Genomic DNA, 20,196 nt, shown 5'->3' on the forward strand with positions numbered 1-20,196 from the left:
TGTATCCAAGTTATGTATACCTGTGAACCTAGTGGAGAGTCCAAAGAGAAATTTGACCCTGGATAGCTGACAAACAAAAACAGAACATTCCATAGACACCATGTATGTGCACAACCAAACACATGCAACTGTGCACATGTGCACCACAGTCACATGTGCACACACATCTCTGGCAGCAATTAGGCTTGAAAAAAGTGTTCTGTTGTAGGTGATATGAGGACTTCTTTGGTTTTTTTAATAAATTTTTTAAATTAATTTTACAGTTTTTTATAAACAATACAAACAAATAAAAAGACAAACATGTTGGAGACCCCTGCTCCAGGCATTGTCTGGAAGAATCAGGTTGTGAAACTCTTAGTCAAGAACATAGCTGTCAACTTTCAGATTTGAAAATAAGGGATCAGCAGCCTTACCTGTCCCTGGGACAGTCTACAGGATATCTAACAATCCGGGATAGCAGTGGGAAGCAGTGGGAAACAGCACTGGAATAAGGGAATTTCCCACCAAAGAAAAGGGAAGGTTGACAGTTATGGTCAAGAAATGCCCTTTAAAATAGGGTTTCTCATTAGAAAAGAGTATCATTGTGCAAATTGATTATTTTCAAGAGGTCCTCAAACTTTTTCAAAGATATCATGATGGAAGCTCAATATGCAAGTTATAACAACAACAACAACAATAATAATAATTTATTATTTATACCCCGCCCATCTGGCTGGGTTTCCCCAGCCACTCTGGGCGGCTTCCAACAAAAAAAATATTAAAATACTGTACTACATCAAACATTAAAAGCTTCCCTAAACAGGGCTGCCTTTAGATGTCTTCTAAAAGTCTGGCAGTTGTTGTTCTCTTTGACATTTGGTGGGAGGGCGTTCCACAGGGACTTACCTGGCGTATCCTAGGCCTGTTTACTGAGAAAGCTCTTGGCACAATAATTTGGAAAATAAAAAAGGAGTAAAAAGCTAACATATGAAAATCTTTATTCTCTGCACACGTATATGGCAGTTCTGTGGTTTTACAGAAAGTTACTGAAAGGTATGGCCTTATGTGTCAAATACAGTAAATACTAATTTGAGATCCATCTCATGTTCTCCTGTGTTACTGCTTGAAGATGTTCTATACCCTCGCTGAAAAATTTTCCCGTATCTCCGCTAGTGGAGTTGTCACACATTGTGTTGCAGATTACAGGCTGTGGAAGGGGGGGGGGAACATGATGAATGGTCTAATACATTTTATCAAGCAAGTTTAAAGGACAGATTTATTGCACACGGAAATTCAAGTGCTTTTTATTTTCCCTTCCTGGCTTGGCGAAAGAGAACAGAAATAGTGTGATGTAGTGATGAATGCCTTTGATTATCAGTCAGGAAGTTCCCAGGTTTTTCTCTCGGCCCGCCCACAATCTTTCCAAAACTGGGTACAGCTTAAAACATACCTAGAGCATTTTTTCTCAATTCTGATTGAAACAAGTTGGGGAAAAGATGCATCAAAATGCAGCATTTCATAAGAAATGACAGGATCAATATAGATTGTGGCTAACATTGTGTGTGCCCTGCTTTCCAGCTCTGGATGTAGAGAAAAAAGGCATCAAGTGGATTTAGGTCACCTTTTTTCAGTCATAGTCCCCATCTGCACTATGCTGATGGTAACATGAGACAGCTTTGCAGAGGTGTTGAAAGGATGTGAAGCATTCTGAAGTATTTTGGGAAAGGGAATATACAATTGCTCAGTCTGTGCACGATTTTGGTGTTTAGAAAACTGCATAATCACTAGGCATACACAGTTTTGGTGGAAAACAACAACAACTAATTAATTCATTAATTACCATATTTTTCTGTGTAGAAGACTAGGTTTTTTCCAAAAAGAAATAATGTCAAAAATTTGGGGTGGGGCTTATACATGGATGGTGCCACTGGTGAACTGGCGATTGGTTGTTGCCCAAAAACAGGGAGCGTCTTATACATGGTGGCGTCTTATAGACGGAAAAATATGGCATGTCTCCCATCTGACTGGGTTGCCCCAGCCACTCTGGGTGGCCACCAGCAAAATATGAAAAACACAATAAAACTTCACTATGCAGGGACATTCTTTCTCTGAAGACAGGGAATCAAATGGTCCGTGGGATTTATGATAGGTAGGTAAAACAACAGGTTGTTGTTCTTTTTTACACATTTACCTGAGAATAAGTTCCATTGAACTTCTTGGTGCTTACTTCTGAGTGAATAATAATAGGACCAAGCTGCTGCATTTATGGAAAGTGTGGAAGAGTAGTTTTATCAGAGTGGCCTTCCCTTTGCCCACCATGGTGATTTTATCACTTTCAGTTTACATAAATCCCATATACTGTATTTAGCATCTTATTGGAACCAGTGGTTTGATGGTGAAGCCAGGACTTCACACACTCAATATGACAGACCATCACGCTCCTTTCCCCCCACTACAGTGTCTCAAACCTATTGAGAACACCATCTTTCTCAACTTAACAAATTAAGTTAATTTGGAGATGCAGAAAATATTAAAAATAAATTTAAGGAACCTCAGAAAGAGGGGGAAGGAAGTCAAGTTTTCAAATGTTAAAATGACTGTAAATTTTTTGAAAGGTATAAACCTGAAAAATCATTTTTTTAAAAAAGAGAGAACACCATCTTTGTCCTTCAAAACCATATGAACAGGCGTTATTGGTGACTATCTCACTGTTATGGAATTCATGTGGGCCTTCCTTAGGATGCTAGTTATTAAGATAATAGATTTCTTTTACACTTTTAGCAGTTTTAAAATTAAAAATAGATTTTAAAAAACAGACACCCAAATCCCTTAAATATGTAAAAGGTTTGGGTGAACAGAAAAGTCTTTACCTCATGCGGAAAATACCACAAATATGACACTAGGTGAGCCCGTCTGAGAAGGCTAAGTGGGGGAGCAACTTCTGAAGAGGCCATTTCCTGGGTGGCTTTTATTTTTGTACCGTTTACTGTCTTCAGTTTACTACTGTGACAAAAACTCTTAAATGTTACTTCTTCAGTAAAAAAAAAGCTATTAAAAGAAAAAATAACTAGAAAATTAACCCCATTTGAGAAATTAATACAGCGATCCAGATTTCATACGAAAACAGTCGCAGAATTGTATGAACTGCTAATAAGTGTAGAACCAAATAGAAATTAGAAAGATAATAAGGGCAAGACTTAGAAATACAAATGGTGAATAATAATATAGCTGTGTTTGTTAAGCATTATAAATATATAAACTCTTGTATGTATTTTATATTTATAGGAATACACCACCTACCTTGCATGCCTGTTTCCGCTTGATTTGTGTATAGCGTTTATTAAGGTTCTTAATCTTCTCAGCACACCTGGAATTTGGCTTCAGATTCTGAATGGCTTCAAATCCTTTATCAAGACATGACCATTTACAACCAGTCTGAGAAACATAAGTACTATTTTAACATCAAAACCAAATGCACTTATAACAATGACAACTGTGTAAAACATACTGTTCTGCTAACAGAATATAACCTAGAGTAATAACCCCTTCCTTTATATTAGAAAATGGCATAAAACCAGTGCTTTTTTCTAAAATAAAAATAAAAAATTAGGGGTACTTTCGCCATTTTACAGTTCAAATTGGGAAAAATAAACACAGTGAATGGACAAAAGTACAAAGATTCACAAAATGTTTAGGAGTATGTGTCCTCCTGGTTCCCACACCCCCAGAAAAAAGCACTGCATAAAACTGTGATTAGGACTTGAAATATGCATGTATTCGATCTGAAATTGTGGCATACCTCTCATAATATAAAACTACCATTTTATCGCTAACATTGTCATTCATGTTCAAATGTATTATTAGTGTGCGTTTATATTTCAGCCATCCTTAATGGTTAAGTGAGCGGAGGCCTAACTCACTGTGTAACAATTAGGGATGGCCAGACTTGCTCTGTTGGAACTCATAACTGTCTCCCCATTTATTTCTTCCAGCATCATCTTGGTTGAACTTTTAACAAATCCTGTAACTCAGGCATCCCCAAACTCTGCCCTCCAGATGTTTTGGGACTACAGCTCCCATCATCCCTAGCTTACAGGACCAGTGGCCAGGGATGATGGGAGCTGTAGTCCCAAAACATCTGGAGGGCCGAGTTTGGGGATGCCTGCTGTAACTTTTTTTATTTTTATCTTCCTGTTTTTTAAGAATTGACTTTTGGCTCCTGCTTGTGGCTACCGCTGGCGTCCAGTCCATGGACCTGAAATCACTGCTGTGGCTCCTGCTTTATGATAACCTGTCACTCTCTAGGCAGTACTCAGTGCCAGTACTACGAATCAAGATTGATAGAGTGGTGGCACAGCTAAAAATCAAGGTAGAGAAAGTCCCACAGAACAACAGGTTTTCTTGATGACGTGCTATTGCCCTCTGAGAGGATTCTTCACATTTTTAATGTGATTTATGTCCACATTATGTAATTTGTGTTCAGTTCAGTTCCTCTGCAGACCCTGTGCTTCCCTGTGGTAGCTACTTTTAGACTGGTTACCTTAAAAAAACCCACAACAGAAGCGTGCTGTGCCCAACCTTGGAATGCACATGGGACGTTGCTGTTGCAACCAAGTCAGCCACTCAATAGTTTTTTCAACCGTTCATATTTGACTTCTGAACTGACCAGTTATGGGTTTTGATGCCATAACTAATTATAGCCTTCACCCTGCCTGGCCTGATCTTTATTTCTATAAATTTTAAAGGGCAAAGGGAAATCAGATATGTAAGAACATAAAATTATCTGGTCTCAAGTGTAATGGAGACAGATTGTTAAATGCTATTATATATATATATATATATATATATATATATATAGATGTCTAATATACTTAATGTAAAAGTGCATAGGTCACCTAGGGGCCACCTAAGTTTTATTCTGAAAATCTCAAATCATGCCAACTTATATGTCTTTAAATTGGGCTCCCATGTATTTGTTCAGTCAGACAACAAACTCCCAAAATAAGCTATGCTATGCCAGTCTTATAAACATCGGAGAAGGGCTTTCTGTTTCCAAGAAGGAGGTAGGTGATCAGCAGACACTGGATCGTTCATGCACTTATTCCATATAACATTTCCAGCCCGATAAACAGCTCTCTACGGTTCCTTCATGAGAAAATGGTCTTAGAACAGAGTGGACCATCTGCTTGCCATAAAAATGTTTTTAAAAGCCTAGCCTCTAGGGTTGAAACCATCTGCCTAATTACTTAGCAGTAAACCCCATTGAACCCAATGGATCTTATTTCCAATTAAATACTGGCATAGGATGCGATTGTGCATCTGTTGAATGCAGTTCTCAAGGCATAGCAGGGGGAATGGTTCACATCCAAACCTAGTATGTTTGGTTTTTTAAAAAACTTAGCTCTGGTGAATATTTTGAAATTAAGTTATGTCATTTTACCTACAAGTCTTCAGTTTAATGCAGTATTTAAAATGATTTCAAGAGAGTATTTAAAGCTTCTTTACCAAAACCAAAAACAGTTGTATAATTCTGAATCTGAATTAGCCAAACCAAAAAATAATAATTTAGAAATAACATATATTTTTGAGAATCCATTTGAAAAACATGGTCTAGTCCTTTGTCACTCAGAGATTATTTTTTTAAAATGTATGACAGGTTGACAAAATCCGACAGTTTTCTTGTAAATATTAGATTTTTTTCTTCATTTGTAGGGAGCAAGAGGGAATTGTGTTTCATGTTTTATGCATTTTTGGCTGTAGTTTTTTAGATATATTTAAACATATATATATTACAAAAATGATACAGTATGATCCATCCAGATTAAGCACTGTTAAGTACTATTCATAAGAGGAGTTCAGCACTGTTGATTTCTGTGAAACTTAAAAACTGCCACAGTTTCTAGTTTATTCACTTTGATGCATATTTCACATTTCAGAACCATGCACTTTTCATGCTGGAACGATCAACAAAAGCCATTGGGCCACATTTCACTTCTTAAGACCCCTTTGTCTTAATCTTTTCATAACCCAAAATTTGTAACATGTTCAAATTTCATTTGCAAATTTCATCCTTGCAATTTCAAGAAAGGTGTTGATTTTGATATAGTTGGTTAGCAGATCCAGATAATGTTTTTTTGTGTTTTTTTGCAACAGCTGTCTGGAAAAGAAATCTAATGAATCCACTGCTTCCACTTTCATATATTAAAAAAATCAACACGAATATATACTGTAGATGTACAGTATATGTTGAAAGCAGAGTAAGTGCATGCAGTCTGTATGACATATCTAAGTTGCCGATAATTTTCATTGGTGTTTACTGGTTTTAATTGTATGGTTTTATGTTGTAAACCACTCTCATTTTTTTCAATGAATAGTGGTATATCAATAAATTTATGTGAACTGCCCTGAGACCTTCGGGTATAGGACGGTATAGAAATTTAAAAAATAAATAAATAAAATAATTTGTTGGGGGGCGGTCTGTCTTATTAAATTGGATCTAGAGTTCACTTCCGCCAGTGGAAACAACCTCAGAGCGGCAGTGTGGGATCTCTGGAGCGGTGTGGGAGGTGTTGCTGGAGGCTGCAAGGGAAATGGGGAAATTGACAGCTATCATCTTCCCCTCTCCATCAGCAGCATTCTTCTGCTAGATCAAAAGCATTGTGTGAAACAGAAGAAGCATTTCTGTTTGTGGAAGATGAAATCCAGGTCTAACCAGTTAAGTTTTATGTTTATTCAAGATGATGATGATGACGACGACACTCTTACACATATTATAATTTTTAAAAATGCTCTTACACCTTTTAAACTAATCTGGGAACAACATTCTCATCTTCTGCTAATTAATAACAATTCCGAATAGACATGTTAATAACATTATTGGTATTAACTTGTTCATTCTTGCAAGAATTTTAAACAGGTGGTAATAAATTGTTAAGAACAACAATGCATATAAGTCAAGGGCTTCAATCTTTCAAGGCTTTTGTAATTTAAGTGTTTGAATTGTTTTCTTACCCACTTAGTAGGAAGACTTAAGTTTACCTGAAAAGGTGGAGAAAAATGAGCATTAAAGATCAGCATGGATCAAATATTTGTAAAAATAATATTTGCAAAAAAGACTTGTACACTTACAAATTCTCTGTTCAGGCAGGTTTTACTGTTATTCTGAAATGACAATATTATAACAATTTTATTATAACTATGATCATTTTGTAAATAGAAAATAATGGTAATCTAAAAATAATATTAAGCTGTATATACTTACAAGGCTAATTATTTTATTTCTGAACTCATTGACATTGCACTGGTTCACTATGTTCAAACAACAAAAAGCCACATAAGACAGCATTGTGGAGTTCATTCTGTTTGATGCCAGCAAAGTTGCTAGAGAGACTCCTTTAAATTGAGATTTTTTCAAAATTCCGTTTTTCACAAGAAGTGGGGGAAAGACTCGTCTCAGAACCGAAACTCAGTAGCCATTTCTGCTTCTTCTAAGGTAACGGTACATTTTAGTTCTAATAAATTTGGAAATGAGTCATCTGTGTTTGTGGTTTTCCTTCAGACAGGGAAAATTTAATTTAAATTTTAACACGGTGATAAAATTGACTATGAATGAATAATGTCACCATAGGAAGCCATCAGTGTATAATCTTGATGAAAGTAGGTGCATTTTCCATACTTAGTAGATTCTTCCAGTTGAAACTTCCACCCAATATTGAAAAACTGTTGCATGTATACAGCCTCATTCTGAAGATACAGCATTTTGCTTGATTCCAAACTGTGTCCTACAACATCATGGAATTTTCTTATGATCACAACTGAAGAACTCTTGTTCTCTTACTCTGCTTTGCAAAACTGCACCTTGAATTAATATCACAGAAGCTTGCAAGCGCTGTCTTGAAGAACTTGGATTACATATTAGGTCCCAAAACTTGATATATACCACTATGATAAGTTGTCAAGGTGCTCACTATACACAGTACCTGAGTAAGTGACGAAGCAGGTTGCTCAAAATGAGCCTATCTAATTGCAGAACAATTGGTTCGTCTTGCTTCTAAGATACTTACCTTTCCACCCTGAATTTGCTGGGCTGAATTTGCTGGGCTGTGCAAGTTGCAGAACCTGTCTTCTCTCGCCTTTGGATAAGGCATTCTACGCATGTCGCATTTTTATAAATTTTGAAAATCCGTAATCCGTCAAGTTGCTAGGCTTGTGACACATGCCAAATGAAAAATAACTTGAAGACAAAATTCATCACCCTCTGCTCCTTTTGCCTTCTTCACTTTATCTCTTTATAGCATTTATCTTGTTTAAAGCTCTGTCTGACACCCATAGAGTTGTCGCAAGGAGAATACCTCCCTCTTTCTGTCCATGTCTCCCTGTTTCTATGCTTGCTTCTTGCCTACAAGACTGAGCAGATTTCCTGGGGTGGAGCAGGGAACCCGCCTTTATCCCTGAAGAAGTTCCTGTTGATGTGAGTGTGTTGTTTGTACCTTTTAAATGCATAAATCCGCAAGCAGGGCCTAGTATAATCTTAACAGGAGTAGCCAATAATGTATTTGGATCACTCAAACTGGTATAATATTATCTGAATTCCCTGTTTAGGGAAGCTTTTAATGTTTGATGTATTACTGTATATTAACATTTTGTTGAAAGCTGCCGAGAGTGGCTGGGGAACCCCAGCCAGATGGGTGGGGTATAAATAATAATAATAATAATAATAATAATAATAATAATAATAATAATAATTTTAAAGTTACATCCCTTAACTGGAATACCTTAAATGGTGAACTTATCTGATATCTGTTGTGTCAGTGCTTCTATTGTGCGTTAAATGATTAAGGGGAAGAGAAGAAACTTCTGACTTGTTAATCCTTGTGATTTAAACTTCCAAGAATTTACCCACTGATTTTAACTGTCTCTGTTGAATAATTTGAAGGCAGGGTGATTTTAGCTATTTTTGTTTTCATATTATCAGATGCATCTTTGAAGTCAATCAAAAATAAACAATCCTTCCTTGATTTTCTCACTATTTTTTTTTTAAATATATGATGTCATAATGATGCTCTGACTCTCTTCTTCAAATTTAAGGAGTGCTTCGTTTTGCAGAAAGATATGTCTGGATCAAGCCCAGATAAAAGAAATGAAACTCACAAGTGCTCTACAAATGTTTAGTTAACACAAGGAAAAATAAAGAATGGATTCTGAGAAATCCTTTTAAGGGGAGAATTAGAAAAGATTCATAAAATTAACCACATATTCCCAATAAGTTAGTCTAGGTTTTCTTTCCTTCCCAAATAGATTTTGATTTAAATTTTCCCTTACCAAGATGGCGTGATATAGACATACTGCTATTCTTAAATCTATCACACAAGGTGAATTGTTTCATTGGATGACTTTTATATCCTGTGCTATATTTTATGGTGAATGTTAATGCTGCTGTTCTACAGCAGTGTGGTGTAGTGGTTAAGAGCGGTAGTCTCGTAATCTGGGGAACCGGGTTCGCTTCCCCGCTCCTCCACATGCAGCTGCTGAGTGACCTTGGGCCAGTCACACTTCTCTGAAGTCTCTCAGCCCCACTCACCTCACAGAGTGTTTGTTGTGGGGGAGGAAGGGAAAGGAGATTGTTAGCCGCTTTGAGACTCCTTTGGGTAGTGATAAAGCGGGATATCAAATCCAAACTCTTCTTCTTCTTCTTTCCTTTCTGTGCTGGTACCGGGGGTAAGGTACCGTGAGTGTAGCAGAGTCCACACGAAGAGGAGCGAGGTCCGATGCAGAGAGCCGGGCGGGGAACAGGAACACTGGAACAGGAGGCTGAGCAGGTAACAGGAACACCGGATGGTCGGGAACAGGAGGCCGAGCAGGGAACAGGAGTACTGGATAGTCAGGAACAGGAAGCCGAGCAGGGAACAGGAGTACCGGATAGTCAGGAACAGGAGGCCGAGCAGGGATCAGGAACACAGGAAGGTCCGAAGCCAACAACGACGTTGCTCCCGCAACCTGGGGCCGGGTTGACCGGGCTTTATCTTCTTCTAAGGCCAGGGGCGGTCCCGGCCCCCAGGAGCCCCGCCTCCTCTGGCCTTAAGGCGAGCACTCCTCCTGGGGGCAACCAGTTCCCTTCGCCTCTCTGCCCTAAGCCTCTGCAGATCAGGAGAAGCCGAAGGGTTACTGGGCCCTGGAGGAGGCTCACCTGTGGCCACTGAGTCATCAAGCCCCTCTGGGGCCAGAAGGGCTTCACCTGGGGCCAGCTCCTGATGCACTGCCACAGGTGCAGGCTCTTCAGCATCTAGGCCTTGCCCCAGTTCAGCCGGCCCTGGAGGCGGGGACTCCTGTGCAGGCTGGGATTCCTCTGTTTCATCCTCCGAATCGGAATCCCAGGCCATCACACCATCCCCCCTCCCAGGCCCCCCCTCAACCGAGGGTCCGGACCCGGCTTGCCGGGGTACGTCGCATGGAACTCTCGGAGGCAGGCAGGTGCGTGGACGTTGGCCGCTGGTTCCCAGGAACGGTCCTCCAGTCCGTACCCCTTCCAGTCAATGAGATACTGCAGCTTTCCCCTGCGGTATCGGGAGTCCAGGATGCGTTCCACCTCGTACTCAGGCTCTCCCCGAACCAACACTGGCTGCGGTCGGGGACGGTTCGGGTGGAACTCGTCGGGTGGGGCCACCGGACTCAAAAGGGACCTGTGGAAGACCGGGTGAATCTTCAGGGTTGCGGGTAACCGGAGACGGAATGCCACAGGAGAGACTTGGTCTACGATAGGGAACGGGCCGGTGAAGCGGGCGTCCAACTTCCGCGAAGGTCGAGAGGGGTGGAGGTGGCGAGTGGAGAGCCAAACCAGGTCACCGACGCGAAGTTCCGGCCCCGCCTGGCGGTGGCGGTCGGCCTGGGCTTTGTACGCTTCCTTGGCCTGGTGCAGTTGCTCCACCCAAAGCTGTTGCTGGGACTGGAGCTCTTGAAGCCACTCCGTCACCGCCGGGACCGCGGATGCCGGCAGCACCTCTGGAAACAGCCGTGGATGATAACCATAACTGGCCTGGAACGGGGTCTGCTGGGTGGACGCATTCACCGCATTGTTATGGGCGAACTCCACCAATGCCAGGTGGTCGACCCAGTCATCCTGCTGGTAGCTGCAGTAACACCGGAGGTACTGCTCCAGCACCGCGTTCGCCCGTTCCGTCTGGCCATCGGTCTGTGGGTGGTAGGCTGACGAGAGGCAGACCTCTGTCCCGAGGGTCTGGTGTAATGCTCGCCAGAACCGGGATGTGAACTGAACGCCCCGGTCGGACACCACACGCTCAGGTAGTCCATGCAGGCGGAAGACATGCTGAAGGTACAGCTGAGCAGTTTCCTTGGCTGTGGGTACAGATGGACAGGGAGCGCAGTGCACCATCTTGGTGAAATGGTCGGAGAAAACCAGAAGGCAGGTACAGCCACGAGACGAGGGTAAGTCCACTACAAAGTCCAACGAAACCGTGTGCCAAGGGCGCGGTGGAACTGGCAATGGCTGAAGTAGGCTGGGGGGTCGCCCGGTAGGTCCCTTGGCACGCCGGCAGACATCACAACCAGCAACGTAGCGAGCCACGTCGGCCTTCAGGCGGGGCCACCAAAACTCACGACTGACCAGATGGGTGGTCCGATACCGTCCAAAGTGCCCCGCTGCTGGGGCATCATGGGCCATCCGGAGAACCTCCAGCCGCAGTAGCCCTGGCGGGATGTACAGACGACCGTGGTGCAGCAGGAGGCCCTGATGCAGGACCAGCCCCGGATACTGTGGGCTGGGCCCTTCAGCCAGCTCCCGGAGTCGTTCCTGGCCCAAGCGTCGACCCGCTGCTGTTCCCGCACCTGAACCTGCAGTGGCTGCGCCTCCTGGGTGGCCAGGAATGCAGCCGGAGGTAGGATCGTGGTGGGTTCTGCTTGCTGTACCGTGTCTGCGTTGTCTTCAGGTTTCCGGGACAGGGCATCCGCCTTCTGATTCTGAGAGCTAGGGATGTAGCGGATCCGAAACTGGAACCGGGAAAAGAACAACGCCCACCGGATCTGTCTTTGGTTCAGCTTGCGGGTGGTCTGGAGGTACTCCAGGTTCCGGTGGTTGGTTCTCACCTCCACCGGATGTCGTGCCCCCTCAAGATGGTGGCGCCAGACCTCGAAGGCTACCTTGATGGCCAGTAGTTCCCGCTCCCACACAGTATAGTTACGCTCCGCTGGTAGGAGCTGGCGTGAATAGAAGGCACAGGGTAAGAGTGGCGCTTCAGGACCAATCTGTTGAGACAAGACGGCACCGAGAGCCGTACTGGAGGCGTCGGTCTCCACCACAAAGGGTCGAGAGGGGTCAGGATGTTGTAAGATTGGTGCCCTCTGGAAACAGGCCTTCAACCCCTGAAACGCCTCCTCTGCCTCCTTGTCCCAGGAAAACGGCGTCTTTGGGCGCAGTAGCCGGGTCAACGGGGTGGTGCGATGAGCATAATCAGCGATGAAGGTCCGGTAGTAATTGGCGAACCCCAGGAAACGTTGTAGGTCCTTGCGGTTCCGGGGTGCCGCCCATTCTTGAACCGCTGTCACCTTCCCCGGGTCCATTTGCACCCCATCCGGAGAGAGCCGGTGACCAAGGAAGTCCACAGTCCGCTGATGGAACTCGCACTTGCTGAGCTTTGCGTACAAACGGTGCTCACGCAAGCGCTGCAGCACGGTCCGGACATGTCCCTCATGGCGAGCCGGGTCACGGGAGTAAATCAGTATGTCATCCAAATACACCACCACGTACTTGTCTAACAAGTCCTGAAACACGTGGTTGATGTAACGTTGGAACACAGCAGGCGCGTTGCACAACCCGAAAGGCATGACCAAATATTCGAACTGCCCGTACTGGGTCCCAAACGCTGTCTTCCACTCATCCCCGGCTCGGATCCGAATCAAGTTGTAGGCCCCCCGGAGGTCCAGCTTGGTGAACACCTGTGCCCCTTGCACCCACTCCAGCAGCTCCGAGATAAGGGGCAAGGGGTACCGGTCTGGGACGGTAATTTTGTTCAGGGCTCGGTAATCATGGCAAGGGCGGAGTTCCCCACATTTCTTCTTAACGAAAAGCACTGGTGCCGCGGTAGGCGAGGTGGAAGGCCTAATGAACCCACGCTCCAGGTTCTTGCGCAAGAAGTCCTCCAAAGCCTCGCGCTCTGGCTCTGTTAGAGAATATAAGCGACTCACCGGTAAAGGCGCTCCGGGTTGGAGGTCTATGCCGCAGTCAAAAGGCCGATGCGGCGGCAGCTGGTCTGCCCCCCGTTCCTCGAACACGTCCTGGTAGTCCTGGTACACGGCTGGGAGCGTGGGTGCTGCCTCCTCTGAGGGCGCGGCCGCCAGCGTCCCGGATTGAGCATGGGAACATGGGTCTGGGAAGTGCACGGTCCGTTTGACCCAGTCAATCTGAACTCTGTGGGCTACCAGCCAGTCCATCCCGAGCACCAGGGGGAAGCGGGGCATAGAGGCAATGTCCAAAGTTCGCAACTCCTGGTGCTGCTGGAAACACAGGACCAGGGGCTGGGTCTCCTGAGTAACGGCACCTGAACACAGAAGTCATCCGTCAATCACTTCCACCTGGACCGGTACTGGCTTGTTCCAAAGTGGCACCTGATGATGGGCGGCAAAAGCAGCGTCCGTATAGGAGCGGGTTGCCCCTGAATCTACCAAAGCATGGGTGAGGATCCAGGGCCCACCTGGAGGGTATAAACGTACCGAAACCATAAGATGTTGCAAGTCCATTGGTGCAGGCCCATTCTGCGCGGTTTGGGACCCCCGGTAGCTAGGGCCATAAGCTACTGGGGTTGGCGGTTTCCCTGCGGCTGGCGTTTCTCAGGGCAAGACCGAGCGAAGTGTCCACTTCCGCCACAATAAAGACAGAGATTTCCCGCCCGACGCCGCGCCTTCTCTGCGGGGGTAAGGCGTGGCCGCACTGCCCCGAGCTGCATAGGCTCCTCCGTTAAATCAGTTGCGACCGTGGGGCTGCCGGAAAAAGCTGGTGCCATGAACTGGAAGTGTCGGCGACCCCGGGCCTGGCGACGATCCTCCAACCGGTCGTCTATTTGTAGACTCCGTTGAATGAGAGTGTCTAGCATGGTGTGGCGATCCATTGTGGCCAACTGGTCCAGTACCTCGTCCGAAAGTCCTTCGAGATACTGGTCCCGCAGTGCCGAATCATTCCAGGTCAAGTCCTGTGCCAACAGCCGAAACTCCGTGGTATATGCGGCCACCGTGGACTTGCCCTGTTTCAAACGCCGAATCGCCCGGTTGGCTTGACTCCCTTTCTGGGGGTTGCCGAACGCGGCCTCCAAACGATTGCAAAACCCCGTATAGTCTGCCAGCAAGGGGGAGTCTTGCCTGAGTAGCGGCAACGCCCACTTGGCCGCCTGGTCCTTTAACAAACTAATCAAAAAGTGCACCTTGGTGCGGTCGTCAGGAAAGTTCCGGGCTCGCCCCTGAATATACAGCTTGGCCTGGGCCAGGAACATGGGAAAGCTGGCCGGGGCTCCATCAAATTTCTCCGGCAAAGCCACTGGATACTTGCCAGGAGCCGGGGCGTCGGCCCCAGGAGCCGGTAGGGCTTCCAAGCGTTGCTGAAGTGCCACAACCGCGTCACTGAGCTGCTGCACGGTGTGAGTCAAGGCCTGGTTCTCCTGGGCCAAAGCCACCAGTGTAGCCGCCTGGTCAGCCATGGCCTCTGGCTCTTCCCGAACGCACCCCTACGAAGGGGGAGTGCGGGTGTGGCGGGAGCAAACTGTGCTGGTCCCGGGGGGTAAGGTACCGTGAGTGTAGCAGAGTCCACACGAAGAGGAGCGAGGTCCGATGCAGAGAGCCGGGCGGGGAACAGGAACACTGGAACAGGAGGCTGAGCAGGTAACAGGAACACCGGATGGTCGGGAACAGGAGGCCGAGCAGGGAACAGGAGTACTGGATAGTCAGGAACAGGAAGCCGAGCAGGGAACAGGAGTACCGGATAGTCAGGAACAGGAGGCCGAGCAGGGATCAGGAACACAGGAAGGTCCGAAGCCAACAACGACGTTGCTCCCGCAACCTGGGGCCGGGTTGACCGGGCTTTATCTTCTTCTAAGGCCAGGGGCGGTCCCGGCCCCCAGGAGCCCCGCCTCCTCTGGCCTTAAGGCGAGCACTCCTCCTGGGGGCAACCAGTTCCCTTCGCCTCTCTGCCCTAAGCCTCTGCAGATCAGGAGAAGCCGAAGGGTTACTGGGCCCTGGAGGAGGCTCACCTGTGGCCACTGAGTCATCAAGCCCCTCTGGGGCCAGAAGGGCTTCACCTGGGGCCAGCTCCTGATGCACTGCCACAGGTGCAGGCTCTTCAGCATCTAGGCCTTGCCCCAGTTCAGCCGGCCCTGGAGGCGGGGACTCCTGTGCAGGCTGGGATTCCTCTGTTTCATCCTCCGAATCGGAATCCCAGGCCATCACACTTTCCTTGTTTATTTTATTATCTTGAGTGCCCATTCAAATGCACCTCAGAGACCCTTTCCATGTGTTGCTCACAAAGAGAGAAAGTGAGCAGGGAGAGGCTGTATGGCCAAGCTTTTGGCCCTGTCCCCATGAAACATGCCTCCTACCAGCACTGCTCCTTTGGTCGACAGCAGGGAAGCCTTTTTGTGTTGATCAAGAGGCTTCTCAGGATCCCAGTGCCTTGATTTCCCAGGGCTCCAGAATCTGTCCAAATCTCCATGTGAAGAAGGTAAGGCACCTAAGCTTTCCCAACTCAGATGGCCAAACTAAAGCAAAGGCAGGCCGTGGGGATCACTGCGTGCCACTTTTCCTCTTTCTGCATGTAACGCATGAAGAGGGGATTGAGCACGGCGGCTTCCGAAGCTCTTAAAAACTGGGTAGGTTTGTGTAGGACAGGCACCCCCAAACTCGTCCCTCCAGCCGTTTTGGGACTACAACTCCCATCATCCCTAGCTAACAGGACCAGTGGGGCAGTTATAGGACCACCAGAATTCATCCTGCATCTGTACTACTTTCCTTACAGGGTACCTGCACATATTCTCATTGGCCATTCGGCCATTCTACACTTTTCAGTGCATTCCCCCCATCACTTTCTAAACCAGGCATAGGCAAACTCGGCCCTCAAGATGTTTTGGGACTACAACTCCCATGATCCCTAGCTAACAGGACCAGTGGTCAGGGATGATGGGAATTGTAGTCCCAAAACAGCTGGAGGGCCGAGTTTGGGGATGCCTGGTGTATAAGAAGGTGCACTTTCAGCACTCCCAAGCTTTAAAGCAACACTTTGAATTATGCCTTTCACTGTACTTGTACATGCCACGCTTGCAAGCTCTGTGAATAAAGATTGGGAAAATGTAATAAGTGAAATGGGCCATGGGTGGTGTTGGTATGAGTTCCTTTCCATTTTTTTGGTAGGTTTTTAGGAGGGGGAAGATTGTCACCCCGCCATTACTCCTTGGAAGCACCTATCTATCTTTTACTCTGAAATGTAAGTACATAATCGCAAGAAATGTTTGTTAGATGCAATACTTTTTCTTTTTATAATTCAAACCGGAATCTATCCAAGAACAGTTACCGAAGAATGAGGAGGGAAATGAAGGAGCAGGTAGAAAACCAGAGGCAGAAAAAAATCTATCCCAAAAGATGTGATTGTGATCAAATAACAGCAAGAGCAAAGACAATGTTGCCACAATTTGATTATAAAAAAGCAAATTAAAGAAACTATATTAGAAGTTCAAAGAACAAAACACTGAAAACAGGCAGCATATAACTAACAAAGTCTACGGTTTAGTGTACAGAAGTTTAAAGGTACCTCACTGCAGATAAGACCATTCTTTATTTTATGAATAAATCCAAATGGAAGGCCATCCATTAATCAATTCTGGATTACCCTTATTCATGAGAAACACAGGAGCAGTAAAAACAAAAACATACTTCCTACTTTATTTGTAGGACAATAACAATGATCAATACATACCAAACCCTGATAATTTTCTTGCAGGGTGTGGTATAAATCTCAATTTGAAACAAAAATGAATAGCAAATTCGGCTTAGTAGATGTGACTAGCAATTGTTTGTAAGAATTGTAAAACAACATATTGATATAAGTACTGAAATTCTCCTGACAGCAGCCTTGTGCTCCAAGATTCAGAATAAACCCACTGAAATTAATACACAGAAGTTAATTTATCTATTAACTTCAATGGATCTACTCTGAGTAGGACTAGCACAAAACGCATGAGGATAAGGAGGATATATCTTATATTCTTATCTTCAGGAACTCAACACAGTAAAAATCAACTTGAAATAATTTAAAAGATAGGGTAGGTCTATCTTCACGAATGCCTGCAGTACTCTGAGTAACAGAGCAATCTAACCCCCACCTTGCACTTGGTGGGTTTGGACGGAGGTGTCCTTCTGGCCAGCTCTCCTAGCTCTATTGGCCTCCCACCACTCACAGAGTGCTGCAAGCATCACACCATCAGTGAGGGCATCACTAAATGTGTGGCGGGGTGAGAGTGTTATTGGTTTGCAGCCTGCTCTTGGAAGGCTCTGAAGTGGGGCATTCATGAGGCAGGGAGGGGAAAAGGTTGAGCCAGCCAAGCTCATTAGATCCCAAGGCCTGGCCACTGCAACAACTTCAGGCTGCTTCAGCGATCTTACTAATGTTCACCTTCTGCCCTGGCCATGTGCAACAGCACAGGAGATGCAGCAGTGGCGGGAGGTCTGCATTGTGGCCTAAGCAAAGGAAAGCTGACAACCCTATTGTGCTCCAACAACTTAGATACAAACCTCCCCATCTGAACCAAGTTCTCTAGAACATAATTCTGCAAATTTTGCAAGTGATTTCTTAAAGGAAATTAGTAAAATCCTGCCCTTGCTTGAATGCCATGCGTGGAAGTCCAGCATGGCTCAAATTGGAGCAAAAATCCAACTGCTAAGCTAGAGGCAAAAGAATTCACAAAGGGAAAAAGCTAGTTTCCAAAATGGTAAAAACCTGTAATGTTGCAACACAATAGTACTGGTTTTTTGCTTGTTTTTTACATTTTTGTTATTACAAAAAGTAGTTCCCTGGCATGGGACGCGGGTGGCGCTGTGGGTTAAACCACAGAGCCTAGGACTTGCCGATCAGAAGGCTGGTGGTTCAAATCCCCACGACAGGGTGAGCTCCCATTGCTCGGTCCCTGCTCCTGCCAACCTAGCAGTTTGAAAGCACGTCACAGTGCAAGTAGATAAATAGGTACTGCTCTGGTGGGAAGGTAAACAGCGTTTCCGTGCACTGCTCTGGTTCGCCAGAAGTGGCTTAGTCATGCTGGCCACATGACCCGGAAGCTGTACGCCGGCTCCCTCGGCCAATAAAGCGAGATGAGCACCGCAACCCCAGAGTCGGCCACGACTGGACCTAACGGTCAGGGGACCCTTTACCTTTACCTTTTAGTTCCCTGGCATATTTTGGGATATATCCCAGGCACATAAGTATGCATAAATGCACCTGACAGATATTTGACTTCCACTGATCACGAAAATGGCCTCCCTCTTCCCATCATGCATCATTCCTAAAACAGCCATGATATCCTTGATTTGTAATGGACAACTTGAGGATATACCATGTTTCATGTTCCAGGCAATAAGAATTCCTTCTGTGCATATATACAAGCTACAGGAGAAATTGAAAGGTCAATAACTCCTTGCAAATGTCATTTGTTCTCCTATTTTCTTCCTTCTCCAAATGACGGATAAAAATAAACATACGAAGAGTTAAAGATTTCCCTTTTGGAAGTGTTGTATTCTGAAACTCAGTTTACACTGTCACTGACCATCAGTTGATATGTAAGCTTATAGAAGAACAGTTAACGATTGCATCTTCAGTGAACCAACACTGCTTCCAGTTTTGGATTAATGTTTACACTTTTTTCTTTGAAAAATTGACAGGCCCGTCTTGGAGAACATCAGACCTTAGGATAATTTTGAAGTCAATAAAAAGAAATCTGGCTTGCAATGCTTGTATGTGCAGGGTCCCAGCTCACCTGGAATCTCATGACAGGGTGGGAGAAAGACATTTGCCTGAATTCTACAGAAACCTATTTGCCATCTATGCACAAGGGTTGTTTATCTTATCTAACATGCTGATGAGTGGTTTTAAAGTGGGCTTAGGGGGAAATGAAATGGAAGAGGGGAGGGCTGCAGCTCATTGGTGGAACCCATGCAGATGGTCCCATGTTCAATATCTGGCATCACCAGGCAGGGCTAGGAAAAACTGAAACCCTGGAGAACTGCTGCCAACAAGCGTAGACAATACTGAGCTAGGTGGATGAATGGGTCTGAGCCGCTGTAAGGCAGTTTCCTGGGTTCCTGAGATATGGACCTGTCCCTAATGACTCTAAGTACTTGCCATCTAGAAATTCAGAAGAGGAATATAAGAAGAGTCCAGCTGGATAAGCTCAAAGGCACAACTGATCCAGCTTCCTGTTCTCACAGTGTCCAACCAGATGCTTATGGGAAGCCCAAGGACATGATGTGAGTGTTGTGTGCTTCCCAGCATCTGGCATTCAGGGAATTGCTGCTTCTGATATTATACTCAAAATAGCCATTATGTCGAGTAACAATTGATATTATGAATTTGTCTAATCTCCATTTAAATTAAAAATACCATAAGTTAAACTACTTCTTCACACAATGCGTAGTTAATTTTGTATGTCCTGAGCCTTCCAACATTTGGCTTCATTCCTTGAGTTGTATCAAGCTAAATTATACTCTTGAGTCATTGAAATGAATGAACCTAAGTTTATCTTGCCCATTAATTTCAGAGGGTCTAGTCTTAGTATGATTCACATTGGATACAACTCCTTTTTAATTAAAACACTTTAAAGTCTGGTTCCTAAATGTACAAAGCAGTTCACATAAAACACGAAATGCGTCCCACTAAAATTAACCACCCTAGGTCTGTTAAAATATAATTTAAGAGCTCACTGAAATTATAAAAAACTATTCCTTTGGCAAAACCAGTCAGGCAAAGTTTTCCTCACCTCAGTAGGAAAGTGGATCAATGGGATAGGCTAGGGGGAACAGTGGTAAGTGCCCTGTTCATAGGTATCACTGTCCTAATCTGGTGTACTGATAGCATAAAGATCCATGCTAGATTTCCCAACCACAAGTGTAGCATGGGATGATGTAGGAAGACAGGATCCATCAGGTTATGTGAGTCCCAGATTAGATGTTCTTAACCAGTAT

At 45.0% G+C, this 20,196-nt stretch overlaps 1 protein-coding gene across 3 annotated transcripts; it reads right to left on the reverse strand.

The window, feature by feature from the left end:
* Positions 1–960: 960 nt before the first annotated feature.
* Positions 961–8,425, reverse strand: LOC308579928 (uncharacterized protein). Of its 3 annotated transcripts, none has more exons than XR_014004642.1 (5): positions 7,241–8,425; positions 7,108–7,140; positions 6,991–7,017; positions 3,280–3,383; positions 961–1,186 (listed from the first exon to the last, which is right to left on the reverse strand). XR_014004642.1 is itself a non-coding variant. In XM_081180988.1 (5 exons), exons 1-5 carry the CDS (start codon positions 8,133–8,135, stop codon positions 1,064–1,066), a joined length of 411 nt encoding a protein of 136 aa, XP_081037114.1. In that variant the 5' UTR covers positions 8,136–8,425; the 3' UTR covers positions 961–1,063. The 3 variants fall into 3 exon arrangements, 2 of the variants coding, with proteins under 2 accessions (XP_081037114.1, XP_081037113.1); XM_081180988.1 differs by having other exon boundaries at positions 3,280–3,414; positions 8,043–8,425; XM_081180987.1 differs by having other exon boundaries at positions 3,280–3,414.
* Between the last annotated feature and the right edge of the window lie 11,771 nt (positions 8,426–20,196).

This window comes from Podarcis bocagei (assembly GCF_964188305.1).
Source record: "Podarcis bocagei genome assembly, chromosome: 2".
NCBI classification, from domain to species: Eukaryota; Metazoa; Chordata; class Lepidosauria; order Squamata; family Lacertidae; genus Podarcis; species Podarcis bocagei.